General features: G+C 52.6%; 1 protein-coding gene and 1 pseudogene across 1 annotated transcript in view; one reads left to right on the top strand and one right to left on the bottom strand.

Moving 5' to 3' along the window:
* The window catches only part of LOC141075926 (uncharacterized), a 206,757-nt gene extending 199,552 nt beyond the window's left edge, over positions 1-7,205 (bottom strand). Inside the window, exon 1 of the mRNA XM_073563133.1 lies at positions 6,678-7,205. Within this exon, the coding sequence (XP_073419234.1) occupies positions 6,678-6,728 (51 nt within the window). The 5' untranslated portion in view covers positions 6,729-7,205. The remainder of the gene's footprint in view (positions 1-6,677) is intronic.
* LOC141075924 (uncharacterized) overlaps positions 1-16,659 on the top strand; it is a 294,351-nt pseudogene that overhangs the window by 24,255 nt on the left and 253,437 nt on the right.

The following is a 16,659-nucleotide window of genomic DNA, read 5'->3' as shown; positions in this document are numbered from 1 at the left end:
GTCCTTGGGGTGATGAACAGCAAACCTCATTTGAACAATTGAAAATGAATTTACAAAATGCACCTGCTTTGTCCACAGTAGATCCTTCGGCTCCATTTGCTTTGCAAGTGCATACATCGGGAACATCTGTTTCTGCTGTATTACTGCAATTACAGGGAGAAGAGTGGAGAATTTTGGGCTATTTTTCAAAACTTCTCTCACCTGTTGAAAAAGGTTTTGAGACCTGTGCAAGACACTTGGTAGGTGTGTACTTTGCAGTCAAAGCAACCGAACATATTGTCGGGTTCAACAAAATCATTTTGCAAACTCCTCATTCTACACTAAAACTTCTCTTTGAGAATAATATCCCAGGTGTGTCACATCAGAGATTTGCTCATTGGTTATTGTCATTGTCTCCCAAACAAATAGAGGTAGATTACAAGGCCAAATATGTTCTTCCTCAGCTGATGCAATATGAAGGACAAACTCATGATTGTTTACAGTCTTTTCAGGATCCAAGTCCATCACTTTTCAGACGGAAAGCAGAGGTAACAGACGAACCAATTTTTGTAGATGGTTCCAGATTCTATTCAGATGGGCACTATTATTCAGGATATGCCATTTTTTATCCCAACAGAGGGCAGGTTGTGAAGCACAAATTACCGAGTCATTTTTCAGCTCAAAGAGCAGAGCTAGAAGCAGTAAAAATGGTACTACAGCTGAATGAAGCAGATGATCAGTGTCCCATTGTGATCTACAGTGATAGCTCTTATGTTGTAAGATCACTGACAGATTACTTGTCAGTTTGGGAAAAAAGAGGCTATGTAGATTCATCTAATAAGACTCTTGTTCACAGTGACACACTGAAGACAATTTTCAGGATAGCATCAAAAAACCCTAATGGTTTTGCTATTGTCAAGGTTCCGGCCCATAAAAAATCTGATGATGAATTATCTGTTGGAAATGCAACCGCAGATATGCTAGCCAAAGAGGCAGCCCTGACAGGAGAAGAGGTGTTTGAACCTGAACCTCTCGAGGTTTCAGCAGTTCAAAGAACAGACACGCATATCCCTTCTTTTGCGGAAGAACAAGAAAAAGACTCATCTCTTGTCGCTTCCCGGGTTGATCCAAAACCTCCCTTTGTTTGTGAAAACGGGGTTTTGTGTCATGACTTAAACGGGGAGTTGCGTCCTGTTGTCCCAAGACATCTACAGGTTGAGTTCACAAAATACAATCATGAAAGTTTGGGTCATTTGGGCCAACAAAAATTGTTAGGCATTCTCAGAGAGAAATTTTACTGGGAAAAGATGGAAGAGACAGTGCAAAGTGTTGTTCAATCATGTCTCATTTGTGCCCAAATTAATCCAAGACCAAAAGGACAGAAACCGCCACTACTCCGAATCGCACCTGCAGATGGTCCATGGTCCACGTTACAAATCGACTACATTGGACCGTTACCATCAGGTAAAAATGGTCTCAGGTATGCATTGGTTGTGGTAGATGTTTTTTCTAAGTGGGTTGAAATTTTACCTGTCAGGAAAGATGATGCTTTGTCTACAGCTAGAGCATTAGTTAATCATGTCTTTTGTACTTGGGGGATCCCAAGAATGATCACCTCTGATCGAGGAAGTCACTTTACAGGAAAAATCATGCAAGCCGTTTGTGCTATTCTAGGGGTACGACAACAGTTTCATGTACCCTACCATCCACAGTCTGCTGGTATTGTGGAAAGGATGAATAGAACAATAAAATCCAGAATTGCCAAGGTGTTATTGGACAAAGGCAATACTTGGGTTGATGCAGTACCTTTTGTACTGTTGAGTGTAAGAGGAACAACCTCTGCCACAACTCAGTTTACTCCTTTTGAACTGATGACAGGAAGAAAAATGCCATTGATTTTTCCTCATGAACCATTTTTGTCTACACCACAAAAAGATGCTGTTGCAAGGTCCAAATGGTTGCAATTGTTACAGGAAAATTTGAAAACGATTCTTCCACATGCTGCATCAAGAATGCAGAGAATGGAGCCACCATATGTATCCAAATTCAAGAAAGGGGCTCTAGTGATGATTAAAACTTTCAGGAAGAATGGACCTTGGGAAAGTAATTGGGAAGGTCCCTTTGAAATTATCGAAACCATGGGACAAGTGATGATACTTGTGCAACGAGCATCTAAGGTGGTTAAAAATACCCGCAGACAACAAAAATTGTGGGTACATGTTGATCAATGCAAACTGTATATTGCAAAATAATGATACTGCATTTCTTTTAGGAAGAAATGGATTCCAATAAGAACTGGAATACGAAACTCCACGTCCTTGATGGAAGGGATTCAACACCAATCCTTCAGGAGAAAAAGACATTTCCCAGGAAAAGCTACTATCTGATGGGAATCACATTTCTGCTGTTTTGTACTGTTTCAACTGTGATCTACGCTGAAGATATTTCACACCATGGAACAAATACTAGTGAAGTGAAGGAACTTTTCAAAGGAACTTTACATCCAAGGAAACCAAGAGGAACGAATCTACAAAGCTTAATAGATGAGGACATACCGGACGATTCAGTAGATATTACTGGAAACATTTGCATGGGTTTTGGTGCAAAATGCTGTATTGAGCTACACTTCATACATGACACTGACATAATATTACACGCAGCCACAGGACCTAAGACGAAGTTCACACAGTTACAAGGAGATTATATACACAATAATAAGACAGGCACATGGGAATGTAGTCCTACAGATGTGTTATTCTGGAATATAGAGATAAGAGGTGAAGAGAAAGCTGTGTGGTCAGGCGACATTACAAATGATATGATCGCAAAAGGGAAAGTTGAAACATCCAAAACAGATGCTTTGTTAAAGACACAACTTTTTGGGAAAGTTTTAGATCCTTCATTTCTTTCTATTACAGAAGGAGACGAGGATTGGGTAAAAACATGGAATTTTCAGATAACCAGAGAACCAGTACAAGTACAGGTATCTGTAGTTTTTACAGTTTCAAATACTATAGCTCCAGAAGTAAGGGTTACACCACAAGCAGTATATAGTCAAGAAAATATGTCTCCTTTATTACTAAAATGCAGCACGAGGTTAGAGCTACCTTCAGAATCTTTGTTAATATGGACCAAAGATAAATCATTTTTGGGAAGTTTTTCAAATGGTCCAACAAATGTTATACACAGAGGTCAATCCGGTAATGTGAGATGGTTGGATAAGGATTTTATTTTTTCTGTAGATAATCCATCTCCTAAGGATTCTGGACTTTACCAATGTTGCATTTTAACGAAATATAACTACAAACAATGTAGAGATGTAAAGGTAAATATATGGTCAGCAGTAGATAATGTATGCACACAGACAAGATTTCAACCATCTACTCCTTTTCAGATCAATCAGTTCCAAACTAAACCTCTGTTACGAGATGGAGTGTTTCTGACCATGGTATGGACCTTTAACATGTCTAACTGGAAAATCTCTTCTAGATATCCCCAGTGTCAACCACATCTCACTAACATGGAGATGGGAATAGAACAATGGTTTGGGAAAAGAACTTCAACACAGGTTAGAAGTAAGAGGGGAGTGTTAGAAGGTATTTTGGGGGGATTAGGAACAGTAGGAAGTTTAATTAACACTATGGACATTCATACACTTAAATCAGATCTGGAAAATATTGGGTATATTGGAGGAAAAGGGGTAAAGATTCAGAAAAGTTTGAATCAAGTCCTTGAAAAGATGGTTTTGAACACTGCTACTGTATTGGGATCTTCTGTATCACATCTTCAAGATGCTACTTTAGCTTTAATGGAAAGTGAACAGGAATCTCAAGTGGCCAAAACATGTCTAGAAATTCAGATTGAATATTCCACCAATCTGAAAATGATTGCACAAGCCTTACAAAGTGGAATTACCCCTTTAGGGCTAATAAGAAATTTGCCCATAGAATATAACTTTGCGTTAAACCATACAGATTTGTGGGTAAATAAGTGGTTAGGATGTGAACAGAACATTTGTGTAGGAACATCACTGATTCCAGTGTCAGGAAGAGAAGAAACCCTGGTTCCTATAGGTGTTCTGGGAATTCCTGTCAGCCCTACACAATTGTTATATTATCAATTACAGTACACAGATTTTGCATTTGATGGTACAAACATTGAACAATTAGACATTTCGTCATGCTTAAATTTTGTTTCCAAGGTAATGTGCCTACCTGGACAGGATAAAGTCATTTATCATTCATGTTTCCATAATCATACTTCTTGTCATGCCAGAGTTGAGAATGTCCACACGATACATGACTTGGTGACACCAGTAAGCGCTAACAAAACTTGTTTCCAAGTCATGTCAGGAAGAGAAGCAGTTTCTGCATTCTTCTCATCTTGTGTACATGTCGAAAATCTGACAATGGGTTTATATTGTATTGAGGGAAATGTTAAAACTCTCACAAAGAAGGAAGGAAGTATTAATATTACGTCAATAGGCTCAAGACGTCTGAAAATCCTTCCGATCCAGTTCAATTTGTCACAAGTCAATAAATTCCCTTGGGATTTGTGGACAAATGAGATAAAGAAAGACAAGGGTTTATTAAATCTGCTGACAAAACAATTAAAAGAAGCTGAAATTGTATTTAGACATGAACAAGGTAATCTAAATGATATTGAACATGAATGGACGAGTATGTCAGGCTCATCTTGGTGGAGAAATTTAGGAAAATCTGTAACTAGTTGGTCACAGTCTTCAGCGAAAATGGCAGCAGGAAATATATTGTCTAATCCGATCGTTATTTTATTTATCATAGTTTTGCTGTGTATAATATATCAAATAATTATTATGTGTAAAATTAGGAGAATTTATAAGAATATAAAGGTAGAAATGAAAAAGGAAGATGATATTTTAAGAGAGATGTTAAAACGAAAAAATATAACTCTCTGATTTAATTTTTGTTTTTACAATAGGTTTGAAAATTCAGATGACATTCAGGGCAGATGTTGATACAAGGTTTTCAGAATAAAGAATGAATGTGATACGAATGGTGAGCGAATGAGTTAGGATTGATTATGATATTTCTCAAATCATAATCAGGGGGGATTGTAAAATATCAGTATTTCTATAATAAAAAAATATACAGAGTCTAGTCCAGCTAGCAGAGGCTCTGGTTAGAGTGTGACTGAGTTATTCTGAGTTCCTTGGCTCACACAGCTGTCTCTCTTGTCAAATGTATAGGTCAAGATAGTCAAAGCTGTCAAAATGTGACTATTTAGAGATAATGAATGGTTCTAAAGATCTCAGACTTTAGGCTTAAATATCTCAGACTAAGGTAATGCATAAATAACTGTATGCATAACTACGGTTCACTTAATATGGAAGAAGTTATGAACATAGTGGCAAGCCACCTTATGTGGTTATAATTTATAGGTCAGAATAGTATATAAAGCCGGCCTAACTCTTGTTCAGGAGATCTCATATCCCTTGAGACTCTCGAACACCCAGACAGCTGCTCAAGACTATATGTAAGAACAATGCTCGTTTTCTCTTCAAATAATTATTGCATGTCATGAACTTACTTTTCTTCATTTTTGTAATCACTTTTTGAATGAACAATTAAAAACAAGATTTATTTTATCCTCAACATTGCTTTTACTTTTTGATTCTCAACCGTGCAAGAAGATATATATATATATTTTTCTACACATATGAGGAGATTTATTATCTTACAGGGTTTAGTTTTTTCCCCTGACATCTACTAATAAAACCTATATATTTAGGCCACAGACAACAAGCAGTTTCCTCCTCGGAGTCGGCAGCTGAACACGTTCCTCATAGACTCATCTTCCATAACGCTAATTCTCGTCTCATTACCGACACTGGAATCGGCATTAGCAATACAGTGAGGCCGTACTGGGGGGCCACAGGCCATAAAAGGGAGGACAGCATGACGGGGTTGAGAGGGACTATAGGGTAGGATATTTGTTAAGAGGGACAGGCTAGTAAGGGTTAAGGAATTTGAATGTGGATATCTGATAGGGCTGAGAGGTAGAAGGCGGGGTTAAGGTGTATACAAAAAAAGGGGGTAGGCATTTTGTAGGGCAACCATTTTAGGTTCCCCTATCACAGAGAACACAACCTCACACCCACCCGCCCTTGAAAATGGCATCGATATGCAGTTAATTCATAGTAATCTCATCTATGTTACTACTAACATTTATGTATAACTTGTCATAGCAGCGTGGCATGGGGGAGGTGGTCCTCGAGGTTGGTGGTGATAGTAATTGGCGGCTTGGAAGGGGGGGGATCTCTAAGGTCCTGGACTCCCCGTTGGTTGGATTACGTAGAAATATTGGATCACTGGGAATTCATGACGGATAATGGCCGGGGGTGAGTCTCTTATTGTCTCTGAGCTGGTGCCTACTGGCTACAGGCAGGACTCAACCTGGAGGCCAAGTTTATTATTACGGGACTGGAACCTGAGGCGATTACAATTTGGGGCCTTCGAGGACCGCCCCCTTTTTCAATAACGTTTAAAGGAACTGTTATGTTAAATGTTTTAATAAATGGCTGCTGTGGCCAATTTATCCAAATACGGTGTTGAGTCATTTTTGTGGCGGGTCTATGGTATTCAGATGGGGGGAATTACGGGCTGAGGGTAGTTTTGGGAAAGGGGGGTAAAACCCAAAAGGGATCTCGAATACCCAACCGTCGTGCAGGAGATATTCATTACACGCGACATGAGAAATAACTCCTTCATGATGAGGACGACATCTTCATCTTCTACTGCGGCTCTAGAGACAGATGTGGCCAGAGTCGGTCACTGCCTCCATCCCCACCGGCCGTCTATATGAAGGTTTCCCGTCTTCCCCGCACTGGAATCTTCTCTCCCGTTAGATCTCAGCTCTGAGTCACACACAGAAGTTTGAGGCTTTTCTGGAAGAACAGGACAGGAGAGATCTGAGGCCGATGTCTCCATGTACAGGGTTTCCCCTCGGGATAAGAGGCTTTTCTATCCCTTTCCCCCAATTAGAGGGGACACCTGTGGATATCGGGGTCTTTACCGGCTGCAGTCCTGGGGGGATTTACTCGGTAATGTGGACGTTGGACAAACGTCACCATCAATTACCATCAGAGAGAAGGAACATCGCTCCTCTATTCAGCTCTATGGATCCAGGATGAAATCCACTGCGGCCCATGCAAGAAAAGAGCGAAGTCTGGTGAGACCCCCGAGGCCGGAGATTTCTACAGCTGCTCTGTGCGCACAGGACCTGTGATGAGGTCACAGAAGGGGAGGAGTCAGGGGTCACATGATCAGGGGCCTCAGTGTGTGCAGGACTCTGCTGTGCTGGTTGTCATGGTGCTGGATGAGGGGAAGTTTCTGTGTGGGGTCAGGAGGGGTTTACAGGGTGGATGTGGCAGAGCCGTATGTGTACAAGGTGTACGGAGCGGAGCCGAGTGTGTACGAGGTGTACGTAGAGGTGCCCTGTGTGTACGAGGTGTACGGAGCAGAGCCCTGTATGTACGAGGTGTACGGAGCGGAGCCGTGTGTGTGCGAGGTGTACGTAGAGGTGCCCTGTGTGTATGAGGTGTACGGAGCGGAGCCGCGTGTGTGCGAGGTGTACGGAGCAGAGCCCTGTATGTACGAGGTGTACGGAGCGGAGCCGTGTGAGTACGAGGTGTACGTAGCGGTGCCCTGTGTGTACGAGGTGTACGGAGCGGAGCCGTGTGTGCACGAAGTGTACGGAGGGGAGCCGTGTGTGTACGAAGTGTACGGAGCGGAGCCGTGTGTGCACGAGGTGTACGGAGCGGAGCCGTGTGTGCACGAAGTGTACGGAGCGGAGCCGTGTGTGTACGAGGTGTACGGAGCGGAGCCCTGTATGTACAAGGTGTACGGAGCGGAGCCGTGTGTGTACGAGGTGTACGTAGAGGTGCCCTGTGTGTACGAGGTGTACGGAGCGGAGCCGGGTGTGTACGAGGTGTACGGAGCAGAGCCCTGTATGTACGAGGTGTACGGAGCGGAGCCGTGTGTACGAGGTATACGGAGCGGAGCCGTGTGTGCACGAGGTGTACGGAGCGGAGCCGTGTGTGCACGAGGTGTACGGAGCGGAGCCGTGTGTGCACGAAGTGTACGGAGCGGAGCCGTGTGTGTACGAGGTGTACGGAGCAGAGCCCTGTATGTACGAGGTGTACGGAGCGGAGCCGTGTGTGTACGAGGTGTACGTAGAGGTGCCCTGTGTGTACGAGGTGTACGGAGCGGAGCCGGGTGTGTACGAGGTGTACGGAGCAGAGCCCTGTATGTACGAGGTGTACGGAGCGGAGCCGTGTGTACGAGGTATACGGAGCGGAGCCGTGTGTGCACGAGGTGTACGGAGCGGAGCCGTGTGTGCACGAGGTGTACGGAGCGGAGCCGTGTGTGCACGAAGTGTACGGAGCGGAGCCGTGTGTGTACGAGGTGTACGGAGCAGAGCCCTGTATGTACAAGGTGTACGGAGCGGAGCCGTGTGTGTACGAGGTGTACGTAGAGGTGCCCTGTGTGTACGAGGTGTACGGAGCGGAGCCGGGTGTGTACGAGGTGTACGGAGCGGAGCCGTGTGTGCACGAAGTGTACGGAGCGGAGCCGTGTGTGCACGAGGTGTACGGAGCGGAGCCGTGTGTGCACGAAGTGTACGGAGCGGAGCCGTGTGTGTACGAGGTGTACGGAGCAGAGCCCTGTATGTACAAGGTGTACGGAGCGGAGCCGTGTGTGTACGAGGTGTACGTAGAGGTGCCCTGTGTGTACGAGGTGTACGGAGCGGAGCCGGGTGTGTACGAGGTGTACGGAGCAGAGCCCTGTATGTACGAGGTGTACGGAGCGGAGCCGTGTGTGTGCGAGGTGTACGTAGAGGTGCCCTGTGTGTATGAGGTGTACGGAGCGGAGCCGCGTGTGTGCGAGGTGTACGGAGCAGAGCCCTGTATGTACGAGGTGTACGGAGCGGAGCCGTGTGAGTACGAGGTGTACGTAGCGGTGCCCTGTGTGTACGAGGTGTACGGAGTGGAGCCGTGTGTGTACGAGGTGTACGGAGCGGAGCCGTGTGTGCACGAAGTGTACGGAGCGCAGCCGTGTGTGTACGAGGTGTACTGAGCAGAGCCATGTGTACGAGGTATACGGAGCGGAGCCGTGTGTGCACGAGGTGTACGGAGCGGAGCCGTGTGTGCACGAAGTGTACGGAGCGGAGCCGTGTGTGCACGAGGTGTACGGAGCGGAGCCGTGTGTGCACGAAGTGTACGGAGCGGAGCCGTGTGTGTACGAGGTGTACGGAGCGGAGCCGTGTGTGTACGAGGTGTACGGAGCGGAGCCGTGTGTGTACGAGGTGTACGTAGAGGTGCCCTGTGTGTACGAGGTGTACGGAGCGGAGCCGGGTGTGTACGAGGTGTACGGAGCAGAGCCCTGTATGTACGAGGTGTACGGAGCGGAGCCGTGTGTGTACGAGGTGTACGTAGAGGTGCCCTGTGTGTATGAGGTGTACGGAGCGGAGCCGCGTGTGTGCGAGGTGTACGGAGCAGAGCCCTGTATGTACGAGGTGTACGGAGCGGAGCCGTGTGAGTACGAGGTGTACGTAGCGGTGCCCTGTGTGTACGAGGTGTACGAAGCGGAGCCGTGTGTGCACGAGGTGTACGGAGCGGAGCCGTGTGTGCACGAAGTGTACGGAGTGGAGCCGTGTGTGTACGAGGTGTACGGAGCGGAGCCGTGTGTGCACGAAGTGTACGGAGCGGAGCCGTGTGTGTACGAGGTGTACTGAGCAGAGCCATGTGTACGAGGTATACGGAGCGGAGCCGTGTGTGCACGAGGTGTACGGAGCGGAGCCGTGTGTGCACGAAGTGTACGGAGCGGAGCCGTGTGTGCACGAGGTGTACGGAGCGGAGCCGTGTGTGCACGAAGTGTACGGAGCGGAGCCGTGTGTGTACGAGGTGTACTGAGCAGAGCCATGTCTACGAGGTATACGGAGCGGAGCCGCGTGTGTACGAGGTGTACGTAGCGGTGCCCTGTGTGTACGAGGTGTACGAAGCGGAGCCGTGTGTGCACGAGGTGTACGGAGTGGAGCCGTGTGTGTATGAGGTGTACGGAGCGGAGCCGTGTGTGCACGAAGTGTACGGAGCGGAGCCGTGTGTGTACGAGGTGTACTGAGCAGAGCCATGTGTACGAGGTATACGGAGCGGAGCCGCGTGTGTACGAGGTGTACGGAGCGGAGCCGTGTGTGTACGAGGTGTACGGAGCGGAGCCGTGTGTGTACGAGGTGTACGTAGCGGTGCCCTGTGTGTACGAGGTGTACGGAGCGGAGCCGGGTGTGTACGAGGTGTACGGAGCCGCGTGTGTACGAGGTGTACGGAGCGGAGCCGTGTGTGTACGAGGTGTACGGAGCGGAGCCGTGTGTGTACGAGGTGTACTGAGCAGAGCCGTGTGTACGAGGTGTACGGAGCGGAGCCGCGTGTGTACGAGGTGTACGGAGCGGAGCCGTGTGTGTATGAGGTGTACGGAGCGGAGCCGTGTGTGCACGAGGTGTACGGAGCGGAGCCGTGTGTGTACGAGGTGTACTGAGCGGAGCCGTGTGTACGAGGTGTACGGAGCGGAGCCGCGTGTGTACGAGGTGTACGGAGCGGAGCCGTGTGTGTACGAGGTGTACGGAGCGGAGCCGTGTGTGTACGAGGTGTACGTAGCGGTGCCCTGTGTGTACGAGGTGTACGGAGCGGAGCCGGGTGTGTACGAGGTGTACGGAGCGGAGCCGCGTGTGTACGAGGTGTACGGAGCGGAGCCATGTATGTACGAGGTATACGGAGCGGAGCCGGGTGTGTACGAGGTGTACGGAGCGGAGCCGGGTGTGTACGAGGTGTACGGAGCGGAGCCGTGTGTGTACGAGGTGTACGGAGCGGAGCCATGTATGTACGAGGTATACGGAGCGGAGCCGGGTGTGTACGAGGTGTACGGAGCGGAGCCGTGTGTGCACGAGGTGTACGGAGCGGAGCCGTGTGTGTACGAGGTGTACGGAGCGGAGCCGTGTGTGTACGAGGTGTACGGAGCGGAGCCGTGTGTGTACGAGGTGTACGTAGCGGTGCCCTGTGTGTACGAGGTGTACGGAGCGGAGCCGTGTGTGTACGAGGTGTACGGAGCGGAGCCGTGTGTGTACGAGGTGTACGTAGCGGTGCCCTGTGTGTACGAGGTGTACGAAGCGGAGCCGTGTGTGCACGAGGTGTACGGAGTGGAGCCGTGTGTGTGTAAGAGGTGTACGGAGCGGAGCCGTGTGTGCACGAAGTGTACGGAGCGGAGCCGTGTGTGTACGAGGTGTACTGAGCAGAGCCATGTGTACGAGGTATACGGAGCGGAGCCGCGTGTGTACGAGGTGTACGGAGCGGAGCCGTGTGTGTACGAGGTGTACGGAGCGGAGCCGTGTGTGTACGAGGTGTACGTAGCGGTGCCCTGTGTGTACGAGGTGTATGGAGCGGAGCCGGGTGTGTACGAGGTGTACGGAGCCGCGTGTGTACGAGGTGTACGGAGCGGAGCCGTGTGTGTACGAGGTGTACGGAGCGGAGCCGTGTGTGAACGAGGTGTACTGAGCAGAGCCGTGTGTACGAGGTGTACGGAGCGGAGCCGCGTGTGTACGAGGTGTACGGAGCGGAGCCGTGTGTGTACGAGGTGTACGGAGCGGAGCCGTGTGTGTATGAGGTGTACGGAGCGGAGCCGTGTGTGCACGAGGTGTACGGAGCGGAGCCGTATGTGTACGAGGTGTACTGAGCGGAGCCGTGTGTACGAGGTGTACGGAGCGGAGCCGCGTGTGTACGAGGTGTACGGAGCGGAGCCGTGTGTGTATGAGGTGTACGGAGCGGAGCCGTGTGTGTACGAGGTGTACGGAGCGGTGCCCTGTGTGTACGAGGTGTACGGAGCGGAGCCGGGTGTGTACGAGGTGTACGGAGCGGAGCCGCGTGTGTACGAGGTGTACGGAGCGGAGCCGCGTGTGTACGAGGTGTACGGAGCGGAGCCGTGTGTGTACGAGGTGTACGGAGCGGAGCCGTGTGTGTACGAGGTGTACGGAGCGGAGCCGTTTGTGTACGAGGTGTACGGAGCGGAGCCGTGTGTGTACGAGGTGTACGGAGCGGAGCCGCGTGTTTACGGAGCGGAGCCGTGCGTGTACGAGGTGTACGGAGCGGTGCCGTGCGTGTACGAGGTGTACGGAGCGGTGCCGTGTGTGTACGAGGTGTACGGAGCGGAGCCGTGTGTATACGAGGTGTACGCAGCGGAGCCGTGTGTGTACGAGGTGTACGGAGCGGAGCCGTGTGTGTACGAGGTGTACGGAGCGGAGGCGTGTCTGTACGAGGTGTACGGAGCGGAGCCGTGTGTGTACGAGGTGTACGGAGCGGAGCCGTGTGTACGAGGTGTACGGAGCGGAGCCGTGTGTATACGAGGTGTACGGAGCGGAGCCGTGTGTGTACGAGGTGTACGGAGCGGAGCCGTGTGTATACGAGGTGTACGGAGCGGAGCCGTGTGTACGAGGTGTACGGAGCGGAGCCGTGTGTGTACGAGGTGTACGGAGCGGAGCCGCGTGTGTACGAGGTGTACGGAGCGGAGCCGTGTGTGTACGAGGTGTACGGAGCGGAGCCGTGTATATAAGAGGTGTACGGAGCGGAGCCGTGTGTGTACGAGGTGTACAGAGCGGATCCGTGTGTGTACGAGGTGTACGGAGCGGAGCCGCGTGTGTACGAGGTGTACGGAGCGGAGCCGCGTGTGTACGAGGTGTACGGAGCTGAGCCGCGTGTGTACGAGGTGTACGGAGCGGAGCCCTGTGTGTACGAGGTGTACGGAGCGGAGCTGTGTGTGTACGAGGTGTACGGAGCGGAGGCGTGTGTGTACGAGGTGTACGGAGTGGAGCCGTGTGTGTACGAGGTGTACGGAGGGGAGCCGCGTGTGTATGAGGTGTACGGAGCGGAGCCCTGTGTGTACGAGGTGTACGGAGCGGAGCCGCGTGTGTACGAGGTGTACAGAGCGGAGCCGCGTATGTACGAGGTGTACGGCGCGGTGTCCTGTGGGTACGAGGTGTACGGAGCGGAGCCGGGTGTGTACGAGGTGTACGGAGCGGAGCCGTGTGTGTACGAGGTGTACAGAGCGGAGCCGTGTGAGTACGAGGTGTAGGGAGCGGAGCCGTGTGTGTACGAGGTGTACGGAGCGGAGCCGCGTGTGTACGGAGCGGAGCCGTGCGTGTACGAGGTGTACGGAGCATTGCGGTGCATGTACGAGGTGTACAGAGCGGTGCCGTGTGTGTACGAGGTGTACGGAGCGGAGCCGTGTGTATACGAGGTGTACGGAGCGGAGCCGTGTGTGTACGAAGTATACGGAGCGGAGCCGTGTGTGTACGAGGTGTACGGAGCGGAGGCGTGTCTTTATGAGGTGTACGGAGCGGAGCCGTGTGTGTACGAGGTGTACGGAGCGGAGCCGTGTGTGTACGAGGTGTACGGAGCGGAGCCATGTGTATACATGGTGTACGGAGCGGAGCCGTGTGTATACGAGGTGTACGGAGCGGAGCCATGTGTACGAGGTGTACGGAGCGGAGCCGTGTGTGTACAAGGTGTACGGAGCGGAGCCGCGTGTGTACGAGGTGTACGGAGCGGAGCCGGGTGTGTACGAGGTGTACGGAGCGGAGCCCTGTGTGTACGAGGTGTACGGAGCGGATCCGTGTGTGTACGAGGTGTACGGAGCGGAGCCGCGTGTGTACGAGGTGTGCGGAGCGGAGCCGCGTGTGTACGAGGTGTAAGGAGCGGAGCCGTGTGTGTACGAGGTGTACGAATCGGAGCCGCGTGTGTACGAGGTGTGCGGAGCGGAGCCGCGTGTGTACGAGGTGTGCGGAGCGGAGCCGCGTGTGTACGAGGTGTACGGAGCGGAGCCGTGTGTGCACGAGGTGTACGGAGCGGAGCCGTGTGTGTACGAGGTGTACTGAGCAGAGCCGTGTGTACGAGGTGTACGGAGCGGAGCCGCGTGTGTACGAGGTGTACGGAGCGGAGCCGCGTGTGTACGAGGTGTACGGAGCGGAGCCGTGTGTGTACGAGGTGTACGGAGCGGAGCCGTGTGTGTACGAGGTGTACGTAGCGGTGCCCTGTGTGTACGAGGTGTACGGAGCGGAGCCGGGTGTGTACGAGGTGTACGGAGCGGAGCCGCGTGTGTACGAGGTGTACGGAGCGGAGCCGCGTGTGTACGAGGTGTACGGGGCGGAGCCGTGTGTGTACGAGGTGTACGGAGCGGAGCCGTGTGTTTGCGAGGTGTACGGAGCAGAGCCGTGTGTGTACGAGGTGTACGGAGCGGAGCCGTGTGTGTACGAGGTGTACGGAGCGGAGCCGCGTGTTTACGGAGCGGAGCCGTGCGTGTACGAGGTGTACGGAGCGGTGCCGTGCGTGTACGAGGTGTACGGAGCGGAGCCGTGTGTATACGAGGTGTACGGAGCGGAGCCGTGTGTATACGAGGTGTACGGAGCGGAGCCGTGTGTGTACGAGGTGTACGGAGCGGAGCCGTGTGTGTACGAGGTGTACGGAGCGGAGGCGTGTCTGTACGAGGTGTACGGAGCGGAGCCGTGTGTGTACGAGGTGTACGGAGCGGAGCCGTGTGTACGAGGTGTACGGAGCGGAGCCGTGTGTATACGAGGTGTACGGAGCGGAGCCGTGTGTGTACGAGGTGTACGGAGCGGAGCCGTGTGTATACGAGGTGTACGGAGCGGAGCCGTGTGTACGAGGTGTACGGAGCGGAGCCGTGTGTGTACGAGGTGTACGGAGCGGAGCCGCGTGTGTACGAGGTGTACGGAGCGGAGCCGCTTGTGTACGAGGTGTACGGAGCGGAGCCGCGTGTGTACGAGGTGTACGGAGCGGAGCCGTGTGTGTACGAGGTGTACGGAGCGGAGCCGTGTGTGTACGAGGTGTACGGAGCGGAGCCGTGTATATAAGAGGTGTACGGAGCGGAGCCGTGTGTGTACGAGGTGTACGGAGCGGATCCGTGTGTGTACGAGGTGTACGGAGCGGAGCCGCGTGTGTACGAGGTGTACGGAGCGGAGCCGCGTGTGTACGAGGTGTACGGAGCGGAGCCGCGTGTGTACGAGGTGTACGGAGCGGAGCCCTGTGTGTACGAGGTGTACGGAGCGGAGCCGTGTGTGTACGAGGTGTACGGAGCCGAGGCGTGTCTGTACGAGGTGTACGGAGCGGAGCCGTGTGTGTACGAGGTGTACGGAGCGGAGCCGTGTGTACGAGGTGTACGGAGCGGAGCCGTGTGTATACGAGGTGTACGGAGCGGAGCCGTGTGTGTACGAGGTGTACAGAGCGGAGCCGTGTGTACGAGGTGTACGGAGCGGAGCCGCGTGTGTACGAGGTGTACGAAGCGGAGCCGCGTGTGTACGAGGTGTACGGAGCGGAGCCGCGTGTGTACGAGGTTTACGGAGCGGAGCCGTGTGTATAAGAGGTGTACGGAGCGGAGCCGTGTGTGTACGAGGTGTACGGAGCGGAACCGCGTGTGTACGAGGTGTACGGAGCGGAGCCGCCTGTGTACGAGGTGTACGGAGCGGAGCCGCGTGTGTACGAGGTGTACGGAGCGGAGCCCTGTGTGTACGAGGTGTACGGAGCGGAGCTGCGTGTGTACGAGGTGTACGGAGCGGAGCCGCGTGTGTACGAGGTGTACGGAGCGGTGTCCTGTGGGTACGAGGTGTACGGAGCGGAGCCGGGTGTGTACGAGGTGTACGGAGCGGAGCCGTGTGTGTACGAGGTGTACAGAGCGGAGCCGTGTGAGTACGAGGTGTAGGGAGCGGAGCCGTGTGTGTACGAGGTGTACGGAGCGGAGCCGCGTGTGTACGGAGCGGAGCCGTGCGTGTACGAGGTGTACGGAGCATTGCGGTGCGTGTACGAGGTGTACAGAGCGGTGCCGTGTGTGTACGAGGTGTACGGAGCGGAGCCGTGTGTACGAGGTGTACGGAGCGGAGCCGTGTGTATACGAGGTGTACGGAGCGGAGCCGTGTGTGTACGAAGTATACGGAGCGGAGCCGTGTGTGTACGAGGTGTACGGAGCGGAGGCGTGTCTTTATGAGGTGTACGGAGCGGAGCCGTGTGTGTACGAGGTGTACGGAGCGGAGCCGTGTGTGTACGAGGTGTACGGAGCGGAGCCATGTGTATACATGGTGTACGGAGCGGAGCCGTGTGTATACGAGGTGTACGGAGCGGAGCCATGTGTACGAGGTGTACGGAGCGGAGCCGTGTGTGTACAAGGTGTACGGAGTGGAGCCGCGTGTTTACGAGGTGTACGGAGCGGAGACGGGTGTGTACGAGGTGTACGGAGCGGAGCCCTGTGTGTACGAGGTGTACGGAGCGGATCCGTGTGTGTACGAGGTGTACGGAGCGGAGCCGCGTGTACGAGGTGTGCGGAGCCGCGTGTGTACGAGGTGTAAGGAGCGGAGCCGCGTGTGTACGAGGTGTACGGATCGGAGCCGCATGTGTACGAGGTGTGCGGAGTGGAGCCGCGTGTGTACGAGGTGTAAGGAGCGGAGCCGCGTGTGTACGAGGTGTACGGAGCGGAGCCAGGTGTGTACGAGGTGTACGGAGCTGAGCCCTGTGTGTACGAGGTGTACGGAGCGGAGCCGCGTGTGTACGAGGTGTACGGAGCGGAGCCGTGTGTGTACGAGGTGTACGGAGCGGAG

The sequence above is a fragment of the Dendrobates tinctorius genome, unplaced genomic scaffold, assembly GCF_039654945.1.
Source record: "Dendrobates tinctorius isolate UK_male_01 unplaced genomic scaffold, ASM3965494v1 ptg000380l, whole genome shotgun sequence".
NCBI classification, from domain to species: domain Eukaryota; kingdom Metazoa; phylum Chordata; class Amphibia; order Anura; family Dendrobatidae; genus Dendrobates; species Dendrobates tinctorius.
The sequence above is the reverse complement of the archived record's forward strand: the minus strand, read 5'-3'. Positions and strand labels throughout refer to the sequence as shown.